Source organism: Mustela nivalis (assembly GCF_964662115.1).
Source record: "Mustela nivalis genome assembly, chromosome: 3".
Taxonomy (NCBI): domain Eukaryota; kingdom Metazoa; phylum Chordata; class Mammalia; order Carnivora; family Mustelidae; genus Mustela; species Mustela nivalis.
In genome coordinates, this window is record NC_139022.1 from 165,322,148 (window position 1) to 165,341,415 (window position 19,268).

The 19,268-nt window shown below is 35.9% G+C and overlaps 1 protein-coding gene across 7 annotated transcripts in view; it reads left to right on the forward strand.

Moving 5' to 3' along the window:
• CDH18 (cadherin 18) overlaps positions 1-18,843 on the forward strand; it is a 974,546-nt gene extending 955,703 nt beyond the window's left edge. For 4 of the 7 annotated variants that reach the window (XM_082724407.1, XM_082724409.1, XM_082724408.1 and 1 more), the window contains 2 exons: positions 10,057-10,308; positions 18,064-18,843. In XM_082724407.1, coding sequence (XP_082580533.1) covers positions 10,057-10,308; positions 18,064-18,554 — 743 coding nt within the window. In that variant the 3' untranslated portion in view covers positions 18,555-18,843. The remainder of the gene's footprint in view (positions 1-10,056; positions 10,309-18,063) is intronic. The other 3 variants (XM_082724412.1, XM_082724413.1, XM_082724411.1) reach the window with 2 other exon arrangements.
• Positions 18,844-19,268: the final 425 nt, after the last annotated feature.

Consider the following 19,268-nt stretch of genomic DNA (forward strand, 5'->3'; position numbering starts at 1 on the left):
GCACATGCGCGCGTGTGCGCGCGTGCCCACACACACACACACACACACACAAACACACACAGGGCTTTATTTCATTGTTTGACATTTACACTGGCTTCCCGCATTCTATAGAAGACACACACTATGTTACTATTCATCACCCTTCTTGTTCTCTCTTCTTAGAAAGAATGAGCTTTATTTTTTTCCCCCTCTAAAAGAAATCCTGTAGTCAGCTCTTAGATTAACATTGGTTTTCTCCTACCACTTAATCTATAAAGGGGCATGCATTGACTGTGGTGTATAAGGCCCTGAGTGGTCTAAGCTAACTCCAGAGTGTTAGGAGTTAAAACACAAAGCTCCTGCTTATGGGGGACTTGCCATCTAGTTGGGGAAGTGAGGATGTGATGAAATGTAACTTGTGAACTCAGTGACACTTGAGTTCCTTTAAGGAGATCACTAAAGATTGTATTGTTCAAAAGACATAGAACATGATTTGACCTTACAGGATAGAGCCTGTTCCACCAGGTAAAGTGAACCTCAGAACACTTTTCAATTAGATGAAGAACTGAGACAGTGTAGAGAGGACAGAATGCAACAACAGTTAGAAGATCTAGTCGGGGAGATGTGGCAAAGCAGAGACACAAGCATTGGATTCACTCCTGAGCACATAATAAGTATTAAGCACTGTGCCATACTCTACGCTTGAAAATATACCCTTTAGTTAATCCTTTAGTTGCTCTAATACCAAACTGTGGTGGATAGAAAATTTTGTATTTAACCAAAATCTGTAATATTTATTTGGAAAATTAGGACCCTTACTTATTAAATACTAAAGACTTTGGTTTGGAAAATAACCAAGTGAAGGATTCTATTTTTTTTTTTTTTGCAACATATACAGTATGTTTAATAATGACCTTATTTATCATTAGCTAACATATCAATAATAATTTTAAAATAAAAAAGAAGAAGTTCAGAAGATGATATTTAAGTCACAACATTTTTAAAGTACATTACTCTAAAACAACAGAAAAGAAAAGCAAAAAATGCTTTCTGATTAAAATGAAATTTTTCCAAAGACCACCGAATCTTTGTTTATATTTTTTCAAAGATTTGTTTATTTATTTTAAAGAGAGAGTGAGGGGACCGAGGGGAGGGACAAAGGGAGTGAGAGAATCTCAAGTAAACTCCCCACTAAGCACAGAGCTAGACGCAGGTCTTAATCTCATGACCCTAAGATCATGACCTGAGCCAAAATCAAGATTCCAACTTAACAGACCTCAAGCATCCCCAACCACCTAATCTTAAAATTGCAAACAATGAACTTCATTTTAGCCTCAAAAACTCCATTGTTTCATTCCCACTTCTTTTTTTTTTTTTTTTAAGGTTTTATTTATTTACTTGACAGACAGAGATCACAAGTTGGCAGAGAGGTAAGCAGAGAGAGGAAGAAGCAGGCTCCCCGTGGAGCAGAAAGCCCAACGTGGGGCTCGATCCCAGGACCCTGGGACCATGACTTGAGCCGAAGGCAGAGGCTTTAGCCCACTGAGCCACCCAGGCACCCCCTCATTCCCACTTCTAAACCAAGCATCTGAAGCCGTAATGTCACAAAGTCGGTGAGAATAAGTTTATAACCAGGGTTCTGTGCACACAAAAACTTTGTTCATTCATTTTATAATACAAAAGTGTAATCGAATCCCCCAATCTAAAATTATCATTAGTCTAGCAGGTAAATCTGTTCTGCTTCATGGTCTTTATGCTGCCTCTTGAGGGACTAGGTTTTATTTGATGCAAGGAGATTTGCCAGCCTAATTCCTAGGCTTAACTCTAATTGCCAAGTGCATTTGTAAATCCTAGAGGTTTTACTAGGGGAAGAGATCATTTATAACTATATGTATACTTATATCTCTGTTTGCAGGGCCCTAAATCACACTTAATATGCCTTCCAAATTTGAAAGTCCTTATCATAATTTTATTGATAATTTGCTTTCAGGAACATCTACTCCTCATATTTGTCTCTCAGTTTTCTTCTTCAGATCATGCATTTTCTACTTTTGTAGATACTCACATTCTTTAAAAATGAGTGAGTCAAAATACCACATTTTTAAATGAATGAGCTGCGCTGAAGCTTACCATTTTAATCATACTAAACAAAAGAATCCGTAGACTCTCATTTTCATCTTGTTGTAGCATTTTGAAGATTTTGGTTTTTTCCTTCTTTTTACCACCTTGTATTGTTTCTTTGCAATATTCATTTACACTTCTAAAAGTGACAGCAATATTATTTATAAGTTGTTTTATGACTTTTAGCAAAATACTTAAAAGGCAATGCTGGAAAATAGTGTTTTTTACTTGTGGCTATTTGGGTTTGATTGAAAGGATATCTAAGTTTACATTAAGTTTAACATGAGGACTATTTTCAATTTTGACTCTGTTAAAAAGTTAAAAGGGTGTCTTTTGGGGGAGCCTGGGTGGCTCAGTTGGCTAAGTTTCTGCCTTCATCTCAGGTCATGAGCTCAGGGTCCTAGAAATGAGCCCCGCATCGGGCTCTCTGCTCAGCCAGGAGCCTGCTTCTCCCTCTCCCTCTGCTTTGCTCTCTCTTTTTCCCTTTTCAAATGGATGAATAAAATCCTAAAAAAAAAAAAAAAAAAAAAAAAAAAAAGTCCTATCTGTAAAAAGTAACAACAGCGACAACAAAAAGGGGTCTTTTGGGAGCTTTTTCTTTCAGATTTCACGGTCCATTAGTAGTGAAATGCGGTTATTTAGTCTGATACATACTGGGAACCACAGAGATTTTATGTATATTTTGTACTTCTTTGGCATTATCAGTTATATAGCAGTCAATACTCCCATAGTTTATTTTTGTCCTTCAAATGAGAACTCGCAGCTGGTGGTGTAATGTGCTTAATTTCTCTACAGAGTATGACCATTTAAAATTCTGTTTTTATCCACAGGGCTTCCAGAGACATTTAGCAGTTTCTCCCATTCCTAAATAAAATAACAGACCCATAGTCTGAACTCAGAATATAGTTACTAATGACCCCTCACACAGCCTTAGTGGATGTGATGGTAGATTTGCCTTGCTCGGACTTACCTGCGCTCTGGTGAGGCTGAGACTTGCTGTTTGGGTTCTACTACCTATCTCCATTCCCTCCCAGTCGGATCATGGTCCTCCTTACTAACACGAGGGCTGTCACACCCGATACAATCACACTGTCCTTCCAGACAAGGTAGAGACTCATAACAGGACTTGTGAGAAGGCAAACAGTTCACATACCATCTTGACCCCAAAATGGGGAGGCATGACTTGCAAAAGCAGCGACTTGTTTTAGAGGCCCTTTTGCTCTAGTTGGTAAAATATTCTGTTATTTTCTTCTTAGCTATTTTAATCTTTTTTTTTTTTTACGTCTCTATGTATTTTTTCCTAAAATAATTGACGGACTCCACTGTCTCTCACCTTTTTATACTCCTACTCATAGTGACAACAAAAGGAGAGCTAACTCCTATTCTTTAAGCAAAAACATAAAAGTAGAAAAAATAAAAATATGACTAGTTCTGCCATTCCGTGCCTCTTTGTTCTGATTTCTGTTTGTGAGCAGGAAGGCTGTTCTCTGCCGGCATGGCAGGAAGGACCCAATGTCTCCTATAGGAGTCCCGTACTCCACTCTCTGTCCGGAGGCAGGGGAAACATTAAACAACTTCATACATAGGATTATATGTTCACTTTTTAAAGCTGAGGATTTTTCCTTACAGTTTCCTTCAGTGTTTATAAATATAGTGACTCCAAACATAGTATCATCTACTTTGATTTATCCATTCCCTGCTAAGAATAATAGTAGCTGTTAAAGGTATGTTATCAGTAAAGGGTAAAGGGTTTCTCTTATAGTCCGTATATTTTTTTTTAATAAACTTCTCTTATATCTACCTCTATAAGTATATAAGTATTATATTATTGTGATACAGTCATGAATTATTCTGAATTTTGGGTTGGATTTCTATTCTAAAAACTTCTTTTTTTTTTATCACCTTCTCCACTGTTATTAACACTTATACAAATTAATGTGTTATTCATGAGCAGATTTGCTGATATTCTTCAAGATTCATATTTTTGCTTCAGATGGACTTATGTTCTTGTTTAAGTCTTGAATACATAGTCTTGTAGATACAGACGTAATGAAAGTCAAAGAGGAATTGAGCAGTTTCAAATGTGGTTTTAGAATGTTGATAATAGATGGTAGCTTCTTTTGGGGATAGAGGTGAGGTTTTCCTGGTGTGAGTGGATGATGAGAGCTCAAAAGAAAATGGCAAAAGAAACTCAATAGCTACGGCCAGGTATCTGATAAAGAATGGATATTAATAGGTTGATTACTAATCTACTTTGAGAGCACAGTCTGTTTCTCTACACACTTGGTGGAGCCAGTTGAGATGGTCATAATTATTTTACCAACATACATTTTTTTTTTTTTTTTATGAATCTGAAAGCAGAAACCTTAGACATTGGACGGTGGTGTTTATCTGGGGTTTCAAGATTAGCAAGAGGGAGTGTGGCAGATGGTCAAAGGCACGACATTTCAGGGTGCAAACTAGGAACATAATGACATATTGGATCATACATTTGTGGCTTGGCAGAAATTCAAGTGAGACCAGGAGGATGTTTACAAACTTAAATGAACAGGCAGAGTCGGAGTCTGAAAATGGCTATTAGGGCAATTCGAGGCTAAAAGAACAGGAAGCCAGGAAGCAGGAGAGAAGGAAAGAACATTAAATAGAGAGCATGAGGAAATAATGCCACTACAGTGTTACAGGAGATACAAGTTCATTTTCATTTTAATTCTTAATACAGGTCAACATAATAAGGGAACCATAACAGAAGACCAGTTCCTGCTGAATGTAGTTCAAATCATTATTTATCAAGTACCTATTATGTGAGAGGAGCTTTACAGGAAAAGCAAAAGAGCATTGTTTCATGCATGGGCTCTAATCACAGTTGAATTATGAACGGATCTTATGGCTGCTTGGCCAGAAAATAAATGAAAACAATAGGAAGTCATGCATATTTATTTGTCTGGAAAAATGAAGTTTCTATTTCCTAACTTTCACTTCAGACATTTTTTTAAACATCAAAAAAAAAAAAAAAAGTTTAGTTCAATTAGAGATCCACATCTGGGGCATCTCAGACACTTCTGTTGTTCTGGTGGGCTTGGAAATATGATTTTAATAGTCTGTTGGCTACAGTTGAGATACAGCATATCTTCATACCTGCATTAGCAAATAAAGAATCCTATGAAATGGCAGGGAGTGTATAGGTGTCTAATAATTAAAGAGTTTTGAAGAACACACAGTTTTAATACTTACTAAGATATAAGGCAATTTTGGACTTTAATATAGGATCTGTTTGGCTCCAGGGAGTATTTTCAAAGCACCCCTATTTTAATTTAAATTGTTTTAGAGTTTACACAAGTAGCACCAGAGATTAGAATCTTTCAAATCTCTCAAAATAATAAGCAAAAAGGGCATCTGTGTGGCTCAGTTGGTTAATCATCTGACTCTAGTCGTGATCTCTGTGCCATGGAATCAAGCCCTACGTTAGGCTCTGCACTCAGAATCTGCTGGAGGGTCTCCCCTCTCCTTTTTCTCCCTCCCCCGCTCACTCTTTCTCTAAATAAATACATAAATAAACAATCTTTAAAAATGTTAAATAAATAAAAAATAGGATACATAGTAGTAATTTCAGAAACTTTTGTCTGAATTCCAGAACTAATATGCAACTTACATTGTATTATCATAGTCTCTAGCCTTCCGTCCCTGTAGAAACAGAAAGGTTGCAAGTGTACCTATCTATTCAACAGTATATTTTACAGTAAATATTTTTTGTGACTTATCAATCAGTTGTAAAATTCCTGGAGTTCTAAAATGAATTTTATTCTTATGATCACTTGTCAAAGGACTCCAAATCTTACCTCTTTCGTTATTTTTTTAGTGTCCAGGGGATGCCTGGGTGGTTCAGTGGGTTAAGCCTCTGCCTTTGGCTCAGGTCATGATCTCAGGGTTCTGGGATCGAGTCCTGCATCGGGCTCTCTGCTTAGCGGGGAGCTGGATCCCTCCCTCCATCTCGTTGCTGCCTCTCTGCCTACTTGTGATCTCTGTCAAATAAATAAATGAAATATTTTTTAAAAATTAAAAAATAATAAAGTGTCCTCATGATTCAGAAGTTACATATGCACAGCAGTCTCCCTACCTCCTCCTGTATGTGCCCATATCCTTTTAAGAGAAAGAAATAGACTATATATTAAAATAAAAAATTCTTTGTCATCTATGTTAAAAGAGTAAATCACATTCCAGGCTATTTCCAAATTACATTGAAGATGTGGTTCATGGGAATATCAGGAATGTACTGATTATACTCAGAAAGACATGAATTACTAAGAGAGTTTCCCAATTTTTCTGGCCAATTTCTGAGACCATTTGGTCACCTGAGTTCATATGGGACATGTAAGAATTTTACACTTTTGTTTCAAAGACTCTTCCCCATGATATATTTTTTTTTTTCTTGTTTAACTTTTTATTTTTTATAAACATATATTTTTATCCCCAGGGGTACAGGTCTGTGAATCACCAGGTTTATTATTCTAATCTTTTTTCTCTTTCCAAAGACTTCTAAAACACCTCTTGGGGTAAAGTAGCACTTTTAAGATAGTATACTCAAAAGTACACAGATTAGTCCAGTGCAGTTTTCTCAATAAGGAGATGCATAGATATCTCATACCTTTATTGAATGATTCCAAGACTGTTTTAGTTTTTGTTGTTGTTGTTATTTTGTTTTGTTTTACCTCCCTGTGGCCTTACTCCTGCTTTCAGAGATATATATTGCAAAATAATTGCTGTTACTCAAGATCTCTCTTACACGAAATTTTTGCAATCTAATATGCATCTTTGTTGCACATTGTTTTAGTGTAAGGTCTTTGTGCTAACTGTTCAGTGTCTTTTTAAATCCTAACCAAATATATTTGCTTGGTTTCTAAGAGTTCTATGAGCGTCATCCAAAGTATTGAGAATTAGAAGAAACAAACTTAGGTACACATTATTAGAGACTGTCCTTTATTTGGCATCGATAATTAGCACTTTTCATTCACAGATGTTCCATCCTATTATAGCTGCCCTTTATTCAGCTCATATTAATTTTTATCCACTTGGAAGTCAATATTTTCTATAAAACTTGGTGTATACTGTTTTAATTGTACTTCAAGTTTAGAGATTCGTTGTTGCTCTTGACAACAAGTTTTTCAGTCTCAACAAGACAAATTTTGTTCCCTGTATTTAAATATAAAAGTAAGTAAGATATATATGTATACATATTCATATATATCTTCTTACCTCTTTCATTTTAGTTTAAAGTTTCCTTGTTCAAGTTCAGTGAGCTTTCAGTCAAGTACATTTTTTGCAGTTCTGGTTAGGTACACAATATCCCTTTTCAGGAGCTCATTATTCTGCTCAGCTAAATCTTTCTAGGTAGGAAGCTCTTTCCTTCATGAATCCTCTTTTCCTTTCAAAAGTCAAAACTTCACCTGGAAAAAAAAGAAAGAAAGAAAGAAAGAAAGAATATTTTTATGTTTCTGTGTCTGAGAGCTTTCTATTTAAGAACTTAAGGTGTAGTAGAAACATTTCCTGGCTTTCTCTTCATTTCTGATTGCATTTCAAATAATTATTCTGAAACAGAGTATGCTTCCAAATTAAGGATATAAAGTGAACATTAGGTGAGAGCCATAAAAGGGAGACATACCCACTGTTGCATGTTAGGTCATTCTACACATTATTAATTATGTTTATTGAAATCAAGGGCCAGTGCCTTACATCTCTTCTTCAGAGGCCAGCAATGAGATTCTGAAACATGTTTGTGCCTGTGAACACTTAGTTCATACCTTTGCCTTGGACTAGAGAGTTGTACATATAGGCAAGTTTATATTAATCATGATGCAACATCCTATAGCCAAGAAATGTGCTTCCTCCAAAAGTTCAGGTTTCTGGAAGAGTGCTTGTGACTGTACGGTTATATAACACACATGATGAATTTATGCTATTTTTCTTTCCCTATTCGCAACTTGTTTCAGAATAGACAATTGATGGGGTGCCTGGGAGGCTCAGTGGGTTAAGCCTCTGCTTTTAGCTCAGGTCATGATCTCAGGGTTCTCGGATCGAGCCCCGTATCGGGCTCTCTGCTCAGCAGGGTGCCTGCTTCCTCTTCTCTCTCTGCCTGCTTCTCTGCCTACTTGTGATCTCTCTCTCTGTCAAATAAATAAATATAATCTTTAAAAAAAAAAGAATACACAATTGATACATTTTTCTTTTTTTCTTTTCTACTGGGTAAGAAAACCTTTTGTAATTTCTTATTAGCTATTTATGCTCTATAACAAACCTTCAATTATATGTATAGGCCTATGTATATAGTCATATGTGTATGTGTGTATATGATTATGAATACATATATATAATTCATGTGTTTTATTACCTGTATTATATTGAATATTTGAAAAGTTTATCTTTCTATTGCATTAATTTGGCCATATAAAATCAAGAAAGCATAGCTGTAAGTTATTGTATCATGACTATCTTAAACATCGTCATATGTAACAGAATTCCAATTTTCAGAATAAAACAATTGAAGAGATAAAAGAATTCCTGAATGTCATTGTGTAATGAGTCACTTACTTTTCAGTGAAAGATAATTAACTCACAGGTGTTGCTTCAGGTTAGGTTCTCCAGAAGCAAACTCTGAACTGGAATTTAGAGGGCAGGTCTTTTACGGGAGTGTGCCCTTGGGATCAACATCTGTGGGGCAGTGAGAGGAAGAAGGTTGAGCAGAGTGAGAAATTGAATTGCTATGCAAATTTAATGCCTCATCGCTGACCCAAGAGTAAAGCTGTGGAACTAAACCTGCCATTCACTATGTCTACATTCAGTAGAAATGGCTAGACCTTTATAACCTTGGAGCAATGAGTCACTAAGGAACTGCTGCTCCAGAAGGATGCAACATAGGGCCAGGTGATAATCTACAGCTAGGTTAACTAGTTATTCCAGGCTGGGAATCTGCGCAGCACCTCGAAGTATATACTAAAAGGGTCTTTTGGTCAACAGGCTTGCTGGAATGAGGAATAACAATACTGAGATTACCATATACTATGTGTACTTGAGAACATCAGTATAATGTTAATGAGTAAAAAGGAAGTATGACATTGTGGTTTTGAGCAGGGTTCTAGAATGTATTGAGGTTGTATCCTGATTATTCACCAGCTTTTTGATTTTGGGCAATTTATGCTCTGGGTTTTAGGTTATTTATTTTTTTTAAATTATTATTTATAGTAAAAATGATTTTTCTTAAAAAATTAGAAATTTAACATCTTCTCCTTTATGATGTTTTGTGGATAGATCAAAATCTTTAATCCACAGATTGATCATGCAGGCATTTAGTGTAATATATAGTATTTTTAAAGTACATAAAAATAGAATTAACTATTTTATTCATCATTAACTTTCCTTGTTGCATCTACTATAACGAGAGCGATTCAAATCACAATTAAATCTGAAAAAGTTTGTCAATTGGTCTGACCTCTGTAATTTATCATCTATACCAATGCTCCCCTTTTTTGTACATTAACATCACCTGAGTAGTTTGCTAATAATAGAGATGTCTGTTTCTATTGCTTACCTTGAGTCATAAAGTTTGGGATGGGGACCGCTGTCTCTTCTCAAAGGCCAGGACTCATTGGCTTGAAGCCATCTGTCGTCTTTTAAATCTTTTTGCTATTACGTCCATGTCGGAAATGTTGACTGCTTGTTCACTCCTCTTCTACTCTTCCCCTTCTCGTTTAGTTTGGGCTCAATTAATTTTTCCAAGTCACTATCTCAGTTTAAGAACATTTATTAGTCATGTTTTAATGATTGCCCCTTCATGTTCCTGTGTCCATTTCATAAACTAAAATTTAAAAAAAAAATCACAGATACCCATTTTATCCATTAAAGGAAATGTGAATCTTGAATGGCGGCTTTACTAAGTACATTTTGTTTTGCTTATGTCTGTCATAGATAACACAGCCAGCATTCTGACAAGGCGGAGGAGATTTAGTCGAACTATTCAGGATGTGTATTATCTCCCCATTATGATCTCTGATGGTGGAATCCCCTCTCTCAGCAGCAGCAGCACCCTCACCGTCAGGGTTTGTGCATGCGAGAGAGACGGGCGAGTGCGGACCTGCCACGCGGAAGCGTTCCTGTCCTCGGCTGGCTTGAGTACAGGGGCCTTAATCGCTATTCTGCTGTGTGTTGTCATTCTCCTAGGTAAGTCCTCCAGCCTCCTAGCGTTGTATGATGACGATTCGGAATGTACCCTACAGTGGCCAACAGTGCATTAGAAAAGAGAGAGAAAGTCAGTCGTTTTGACAGAACCCAAGAATTTGGACCACAAAATATAACTGCACAGACTTCCTCTTGTTTAGCTTTCTCAATACCATAGCTGATCTAGAAGTAATTTGATTCAAATGGGATGAAAAGCCAAAATGTCAGAAGAAAAGATAGACTATAAGAGAAATATTAGGGAAGGATCCATTTTAAAAAGAATTCATACTAAAAGTTCTAAATACCATACTAAAACGGCTCTTATAATAGATTTCAAAGAACATAACTGTTATCATTCTAAAATGAATCTAGGGGCACCTGGGTGGCTCAGTGGTTTAAAGCCTCTGCCTTTGGCTCAGGTCATGATCTCGGGGTTCTGGGATCCAGCCCCGCATTGGGCTCTCTGCTCAGCGGAGAGAGCAGAGAGCCTGCTTCCTTCTCTCTCTGCCTGCCTCTCTGCCTACTTGTGATCTCTGTCAAATAAATAAAATCTTTAAAATAAATAAATAAATATAATGAATCTAAACACCAAATAAAAAATAGATTTCTTGTAGCAATTTCTATTGGTCAAAAATATTACTCAATCATCAATGCTAGCTGAATTTTAAAGTGCTAATCTAAATAATTTTGGCCTTAGAGATGTTAAATTTTATTGTATAATGGGATTTTTACTTGAGATTTGCATTATATTTCATTTTAATAAAAAACAGGGCACTTTCTCTAATTATGGATTATCATTTTCACAGTCTAAGTTATCATGACCACATTTTGAAGCTATTACTATAAACTCTTTAAAACTACTATTTCAACAAGACCACAAATCCAGATTTTGCTATAACAAGAGAAATAGATGTAAGGAATCTTTCTGTTTCATTGTTCGAAGTGCGTACTTACTTACCCAGCATGCTCTCTCCATTCGTTGATGCTTTCTCTTAGCAACCTTCTCTTTTGCTTGTTTCTCAGTACTGTTCACACATGGAAGGAAAACAGAAAAACAAAAGCAACATGCTTTGTTGAGAAAGACTTTTTCTTTTCTTTTCTTTTTTTTTTGCAAGCGATGTTCCTTATTTTGTTCCTGAGATAAAGACAAATGGCCAGTACGTAAGGAGTGCAGAGGAAGGTAGAATGAGGCTGAGAAGTGGGATGGTTATTTCAGCAGCATTAAGACAGTTTGAGGCAAAATAAATAAATAAATAAATAAATAACAAAGCAAAACAAACAAAAACCAGTTTGGGGCTTCATTGAGCATGGTAGATGTTGGGCTTCATTCTAGAGTATAAAGAAACCTTTAAAGCAAGAGAAGAAGAGAGTCCATCATGAGATTTGTATTCTGAAAAAAGATGACTACAAATGAAGTAGAGAACAAGTCTCACAATGGAGGCAGAATTCATAGACAATGAAATTAAGACAGCGGTCTCTCGGCATGGTTTGGACTAGCAGAGTTAGAACAGAGGTGAAGAGTAGATAATATCAAGATGTGTTAGATGAAATCAAAAGTGATCTTGGATAATATGACGCAGATGCCTGGCAGAACATTTTTTTATTAAAATTTTAGCAAAATATTTACTGGCAGTCCCTGAGATTCCATTTGAAAACTACAGCACTGATCATTTTATGTCAGTGAACAAATACCTAATGTTTATGACATGGTGTATCTTTTTTGGAACAAGTTTCCAAGAGATAAAAACAAAATAGCTGAAATTAAAAAAAAAAAAAAACTGATCTTGGATAAATTAGATATTGTCTGAGTTAGCACAGGATCAAAGATAACTTTCTATCTCTTGCTGAATGTGGACCCCATTCCTCACTGAGCCAGGGGCACCAGAGGTGCACTTTGTTGAGATAATAAACTAGGGTGAGCCGTGATGAGTTCCAGATGGTCACCGTCTCAGGAAGGATGTGATGGCAGGATAGCATGAAGGGGACGTCAGAGAAGAAAGAGGAATTAAAGTATGATGTCATCAAAGTCAAAGGGTGAAAAGTATATCAAAGAGGACAGAGCATTCAACAGTGTCAAGAGCTGATCTAAGTTTAAGTAAATTGTATATCTAAAATCTACAATTTTAGATTTATCTACATCTTGATATTATCTACTCTTCACCTCTGTTCTAATTCTGCTAGTCCAAACCATGCCGAGAGACCGCTGTCCTAATTTCATTGTCTAAGTGTTCTGCCTCCATTGTGAGACTTGTTTTCTACTTCATTTGTAGTCATCTTTTTTCAGAATACAAATCTCGTGACGGACTCTCTTCTTCTCTTGCTTTAAATGTTTCTTTATACTCTAGAATGAAGCCCAACATCTACCATGCTCAATGAAGCCCCCACTGGTTATCTACAATTTAGATTGTAGATTTAGATTTAGATCTAAAATATACAAATTTAGATACTATTTTAGGGGCATCTGGGTGGCTCAGTAGGTTAAACATCTGCCTTTGGCTCATATCATGATCCCAGGATCAAGCCCTTCACTGGTTTCCCTGATCAGCTGGGAGTTTGCTTATTCCTCTCCCTCTCCTCCACCTCCCTCCCCCACCCATACAGGAGCTTTCTCTCTCTCTCTCTCTCTCAAATAAATAAATAAATAAATAATAAAAAACAAATGTACCAATTGCACTTAGCAAAGTAGAGCACGGAGGTTCAGTGCCCCCCCCCCCCACTGGAAGTATTTCACTGCGATAAAGTCTTATAGTAGATGCAAGGTGAAGGAAACCAGGAAAATTCGGCTTTCTAAATTCTATTTCTTTATGTATTAATTGGTTACAACTGTTATTTGCTTTAGACATTTATGTATTACGTTTTTTCTGTTTGAAAGTCAAAACAAAAGCTCACAAACAAAACAAAAATGGAAAATAAGATAAAATAAAATAAAATTAAATAGAACAAGTACAAATATTGATCCCTCCAGGGTTCCTATCCTAAACCAAAAAGAATAGAACCCTGTGACTCCAGTATAAGGTCTACCAAAGTCCTGATTTTGAAAGATAGTTCATTTGGAGGCATTACTTATCTATGCCTTTTGTTTTCATCTAGCACCATCAAACCATCTTTGAATACTAAGGTAAAGGCTTAAAAAGTTAATTAAAAATGTTAATATACAGGTATATTTAAGGTATATTATGTAAAATAACATTTTATTATAGCATGAAACAATACTTCCCTTTAATAGATTTTATAAAAATGTCATTTCTCCTTTGGGGTAAATAAGAGAGCATTCTAAATTTTATGCTCCCCCAGAGGACTAATAAAACAGAAGTGCCATTTAATATGTTTACTCCTTCAATTTTTATTGAAACTCAAATGTATTTTTACAGTTTTATCCAAAGCTTGAAGAATCATTTTGTTACTTCAGGTTTAAACAACCATTATTTATAATGTAATTTTTACTTTTCATGACAGTTGTAAGGATTTATATTTTTATTCAGAAGATACTTAGCCAGTAGACTCAGAATGTGGTCATCTGTAATTTTAAAATAATGTTTGTTTCTGTGCAAGCTCATAATTTCCAAGGAAAACATCAGCAACAGCAGAGGTGGCAAAACTTTATTTTGGAACTTTTTGTAATTCTGAAATAAAGTTAAAAACTAACAGCTAAACAAATTGTGAAATGAATATTTTAATATTGAAAAGTGTTCTGATTATCAGCTGTTTGTGGAAATGACTTATATGAACCCAGCCCTGATTTTGCTGCTAATTAACTGTATGATCTCAGGCGACCTCTACAGTCTCTTGTTTCTTTTTACAACTCTATAAAAATAAACTATCAACTAGTAAAGAACCTTAGAGTCATCTATAAAATTTTGTGGTGCTTATTTATGTTTTCTTATAGATTCTATGCATGTGTGTAAATCAATTATCTGAAATTGGTGCTTGAAAATAAGTGGGCCTCACTTTGAATGGTACATGTGCACATCGTGAGTCAGGTTATGATTTGTCAGAATTACCTTTTTAAGACCCTTTTTTGATGGGATGTAGGGGAGAGACTTTAGGGTGAGCCTTCATGATGCAATCAGAATTTGGTGCTAGAGGAGGGATAACTAGAGTTCTTTTTCCCTTTTGGGGATCTGACATTTCTTTCCCAGCCTCCACCCCATCCCTTATAAGATGGTCCGGAGCAAACAGAAATCACAGCTTAGCACAATAAACCGTTGAGTCAGTCTCTGAATCAGGCCTCTGTCACCTGCCCTTCAGTCCACACACCACATATAAGCAGGTGACTTAGGTGGGTCCACTTTCTGGATTTACATCTAAGAGTGGATGTAAATTTCCTGATCAATGAGGATCAGGGTAAATTTAATGTGAAGAGTGTGAAGGACTAGGAACAAAGGTGGAATCAGTGTGGAGACACATGCCAACCTGCTTGTCAGCTGAGCTATCTGACATGACTGCATGAGCTCCCCTTGGTCTGCAAAAATAAGTTCCAGTGAGAAGTGCCATCGACTGGCATGACAATAGCACAACAGGATCTAGTAAAAGTAATCTCCCTGACTTGGGCCACCTCATTTCTGCCAAACTTGGTACCAACATAAGATGGTATAAAAAAGAACAAGGTGATATTTATGGGTAAAAGATAAGTAAGTAAATAAACAAAAATAAATTCTACTATGGAAAGTATTTTGGGGAAATGTGTTGGGAGTCAGTATATAGCGTATTCAAATGCAAGCTGTATGACAGTTCACATTATGAAAATGCAAAACCCCTTAGAAGTCCGAGCACTATGGAATCATGGATAGATAAATTAATAAAATTAATAAATGAGTGGAATTATATGAGAAAGGAAATACAAAAATGTTTCCCTAAATTTGAATTCGTTCATGAATAAAATAAATGAATAAAACTCAGTAAATTCATTTTAAGTTTCTTAAATAAAGAGAATAAAATGAATTTAAAATCCTAACCAAACTCAAAGAGAAGGAAAAGAAATATACTAACCAAGAATAAAATAGTCATTAGAATAAAATCCTCCCCAAACACTACAGTTTAATATTTCAATCCAGATTATATAAAATTTCAAAATACGAAAATATTATATAATTTTGAACAAAGGAGTAAGCACTCCATCTCATTTATTTTATAATGTCATGGCTCTGTCAAGTTATTTCTTCCCCAGATAACCCACTTTAAGAAGAGGTACCTTGTTTCACATAATATGGGTTGCTAGACTGTGAGGGGGAGGGAAGTCATTTGAAAATACTCATTTGGCTGCCATTTTTAAAAAGAGCTTAACTCTCAAAACCGTGTATGTAATTGTTACCTTCATTCTCTAAAATATATTTGATTTGTGGATTTTTTTTTTTTTGGCAAACGTTTAGTTTGGCTTTCAAACATTAAAAATTATTATCAAGCAAAATAAGGTGTTTGGTATTACTAATGACCATGAACTGACTTAAAACTATATTTAAAAATTATTTTCCTAGTTAGGCTATGCCACAACGTCACTCTACAGAGATTATTCTTTTGTTAGTCCACTTAAGAATTATGTACAGAGTATGTACTGTGTGCGATTTGCTCCAGAAATATTGACTGAACAAACATAAATATAAAGCAATTCCCTGGAAACACATCGAATTATCAGTGCTTCCACATTCTTCTCTGAGTTTCTCTAAAATTATCTTTGAATAGAGGGACCACATGTCCATATTTGCCCTGCTGTCCTAGAGTAATTATAAATGAAATCCCTGTTTATTCTTAAAAATGTCCCAGATTATATGGTTAATTGTATGCTGATACAGTAAATAGATATGGAATAAATCTAGAAATCTCTGGTCACTGGCAAATGACTGTCCATTCTTAGGAAAGAGATAGCGTGAGACCTCAGGGTTCAAACTTAACTAATATCTATATTTTGAATCAAATTATATCAGGAATATTTTTTTAATTTGGGAAAATAAGTACATATGAACTGCCGTAATAATTCCAGGTTTATCGCCTGATCTCATTAGGCAAACAGGGCACTGATATTGGTGAAAGATGCAAATTACCTCCATACTTTAATAATAATATTGATCACATTCTCCGTGGTATGCATGCCCATAAACTCCCTTGAAATCAATCATTTTCACATTAAAAAAATAACTTGGTTTATTGACAAATTCAAGACACTTTACTATTAAAAAATTTGTCTAAATAGATGTTTTTATTTAGAACAACCTCCTTAATCATAAAGATGAACAGAAATATATAATGGGTGATAAATCAAAGCCTCTGAATGGGATGAAATGAGTTATTAGGGATGCTATTTGGGATACCTATCAGTAAAGTTGACAGATAAAATACAGTATACAGAAATAAATAGATAAAATACAATATAGAAACATGAATTTCAGGTAAAAGTACATGCCAGTAGGTGTATATTTGTATGTGTGTGTATAGCATAAGTATGTCACATGCTGTGTATTTCTAAACTGTTTCTATATATACATATTTATCCATGTTATACATATATGTACACATTATACAAACACATATATACATGCCTTTTGAGTGTACATCTTTGATTATCACATTATAAAGAATGTTTAACATATCAATGTCCCAATAACTGTTACCATAAAACTTAGATTTCACCTGACCACGAACATTCTGTAAAGCTGAAATAAAGAATCCTGGGCCTAATAGCACAAAGTAGAAGTAAGGTAATTCTTTCTATTTAGTAATGGCTTAGTATCATCAAATAGAAAGATTTGAAAATACTGAGCAACAGCCAAAGCAACCTGCCCAAGATCCATTTACATCATTTCTTCTAATGGTTGTGACATTACTGGTAATAATCCACATGCCCAACTCAGTTCCTTGTTCCATATTTTTGAAATAACAAAAATGGAATACGATAACGGAAGCTTCATCACCTTTGGTGTGAGAAGTCGTAGGTTACCATCTAAGTTCCTCCATCTGCTATTTGTGTGATTTGCGAGTCGGATCTTAGTTATTCATGGAATTTCTCTTGAGCCCCAGTTTCCTTGAGGAAACCCATACGTTGCTGTGAGGATTAAATCAAGGTGTTATGTAAAAAACATTTGGTAATCTGAGAAATTCCTCTGAAACTTAAGTACAAATAAAGTAACATCTTGTGCAGCTTGAGAGGTATATGCCATTATTAATGCCTGATAATATAATTCTTAAAAATACTGAGCAAAAGGGATCAACCATGTAAAATATTCTTGCTTTGGTTTCCTACAAAGCATCAAAAGGAAAGGGTTTAAAGTATGGGCTCCTTCCTATTTGACAGAAACTTAAAATGTCCTTCCTTTAGTGTATCTGCCTAGAATCTATACATAGACCAACACCCACCGTTACTCTCCCAGGCAAAATTCCGTTGCGCTCTTCCATCATGTGTTTGCCTCAGTGTGCAGACTGGATGACAGACCATGGTGAGCCAGGAATCCTGAAATCATAGGCCTGGCAAATGAAAATATTCTTTTTCTAGAAAAGATCAGTGATTTCCAAGGCCTTGTAGAGAAATCATTTTCACATTCCTTGAGATTTAAAACAAAAAACAAACAAACAAACAAATGAAAAACCTAAAGAAAACAAAACAAACAAACAAACAAAAAGAAACCCCTTCAACTGTTCTCCAGAAAGTGCAGAGATCATGACGGTGTTACAGTGCAAGTCTAAATAGAATGTAATTGCTGATGTCAAATCTCCAAGAACTTCCATCCTTTTTTCTAACTCTCCATTCTCTTTTCCATTTTTCTTCAGCAATTGTAGTACTTTTTATCACCCTGAGACGCAGCAAAAAAGAGCCGCTGATCATCTCTGAGGAGGATGTGAGGGAGAATGTGGTCACCTATGATGATGAGGGTGGCGGAGAGGAAGACACCGAAGCCTTTGACATCACAGCCTTGAGGAACCCATCTGCCGCTGAGGAGCTCAAGTATCGGAGAGACATCAGACCCGAAGTGAAACTCACCCCCAGACACCAGACATTGTCCACCCTGGAAAGTATAGATGTTCAGGAATTTATCAAGCAAAAACTGGCAGAAGCCGACCTAGACCCCAGCGTCCCCCCTTATGACTCTCTTCAGACTTATGCTTATGAAGGTCAGAGATCAGAGGCTGGGTCTATCAGCTCACTGGATTCAGCGACCACACAGTCAGACCAGGATTATCACTACCTTGGAGACTGGGGACCTGAATTTAAAAAGTTAGCTGAACTCTATGGAGAAATAGAATCTGAAAGAACAACTTAGGGGGTTAATTCTTGCAATCTTGTAGAATTTGCTTCCTGAGCAAGTGGAGATACAACCTCAACAATGACAAGGAAGAAACGTGGAGACAGTACTTGGAACTGAGCAAGCTGTACACAGCTACTGTAGAAACAAGTGCCCTTTCCATGATCGAAACTGGGTTATTTAATCAGAAGACAGTCAAATTAAAAAAAAAAATACAGAGAAAAAGCTATTGTTCTTTGTGTATATTTTCAATTGCTCAATAAAGTCTGTGGTACTGTTTAATTAAGAATACCTGAATTAAGCCAAACAATGATATTTGTTTCAATATTTTGTGATTTATTTTCCAAAATCAAAACTAAACAGAAAGATTCAAAATCACTTATGATTAGGGGTGGTACACCACAAAATGAAGCTTATGCAGGTAATCAGGACCTCTTTTTCCACTTCTGTGGACTCCTGAGAATGATTCTCTGTTACTATGACAGATCTTATTAGCGTTGTCTTGTGTTCGACTGACACGAGGTATATCCAGTATACCAGGTCACTCCATCATGGACTTGTATGTACCATTTTCTTTTGCCCTCCCCACTTCTTTTCTCCATACAAAATTGATGGAGCATGGGGATTTGCTGCTTGCACTATAATGTATGCAACTTCTGCGCACCTGCTGTGCACCGCTCTGAAGCACGGAGACTACCGTCTCTGTCCTGCCTGCCCTCCTTTCTTTTAACA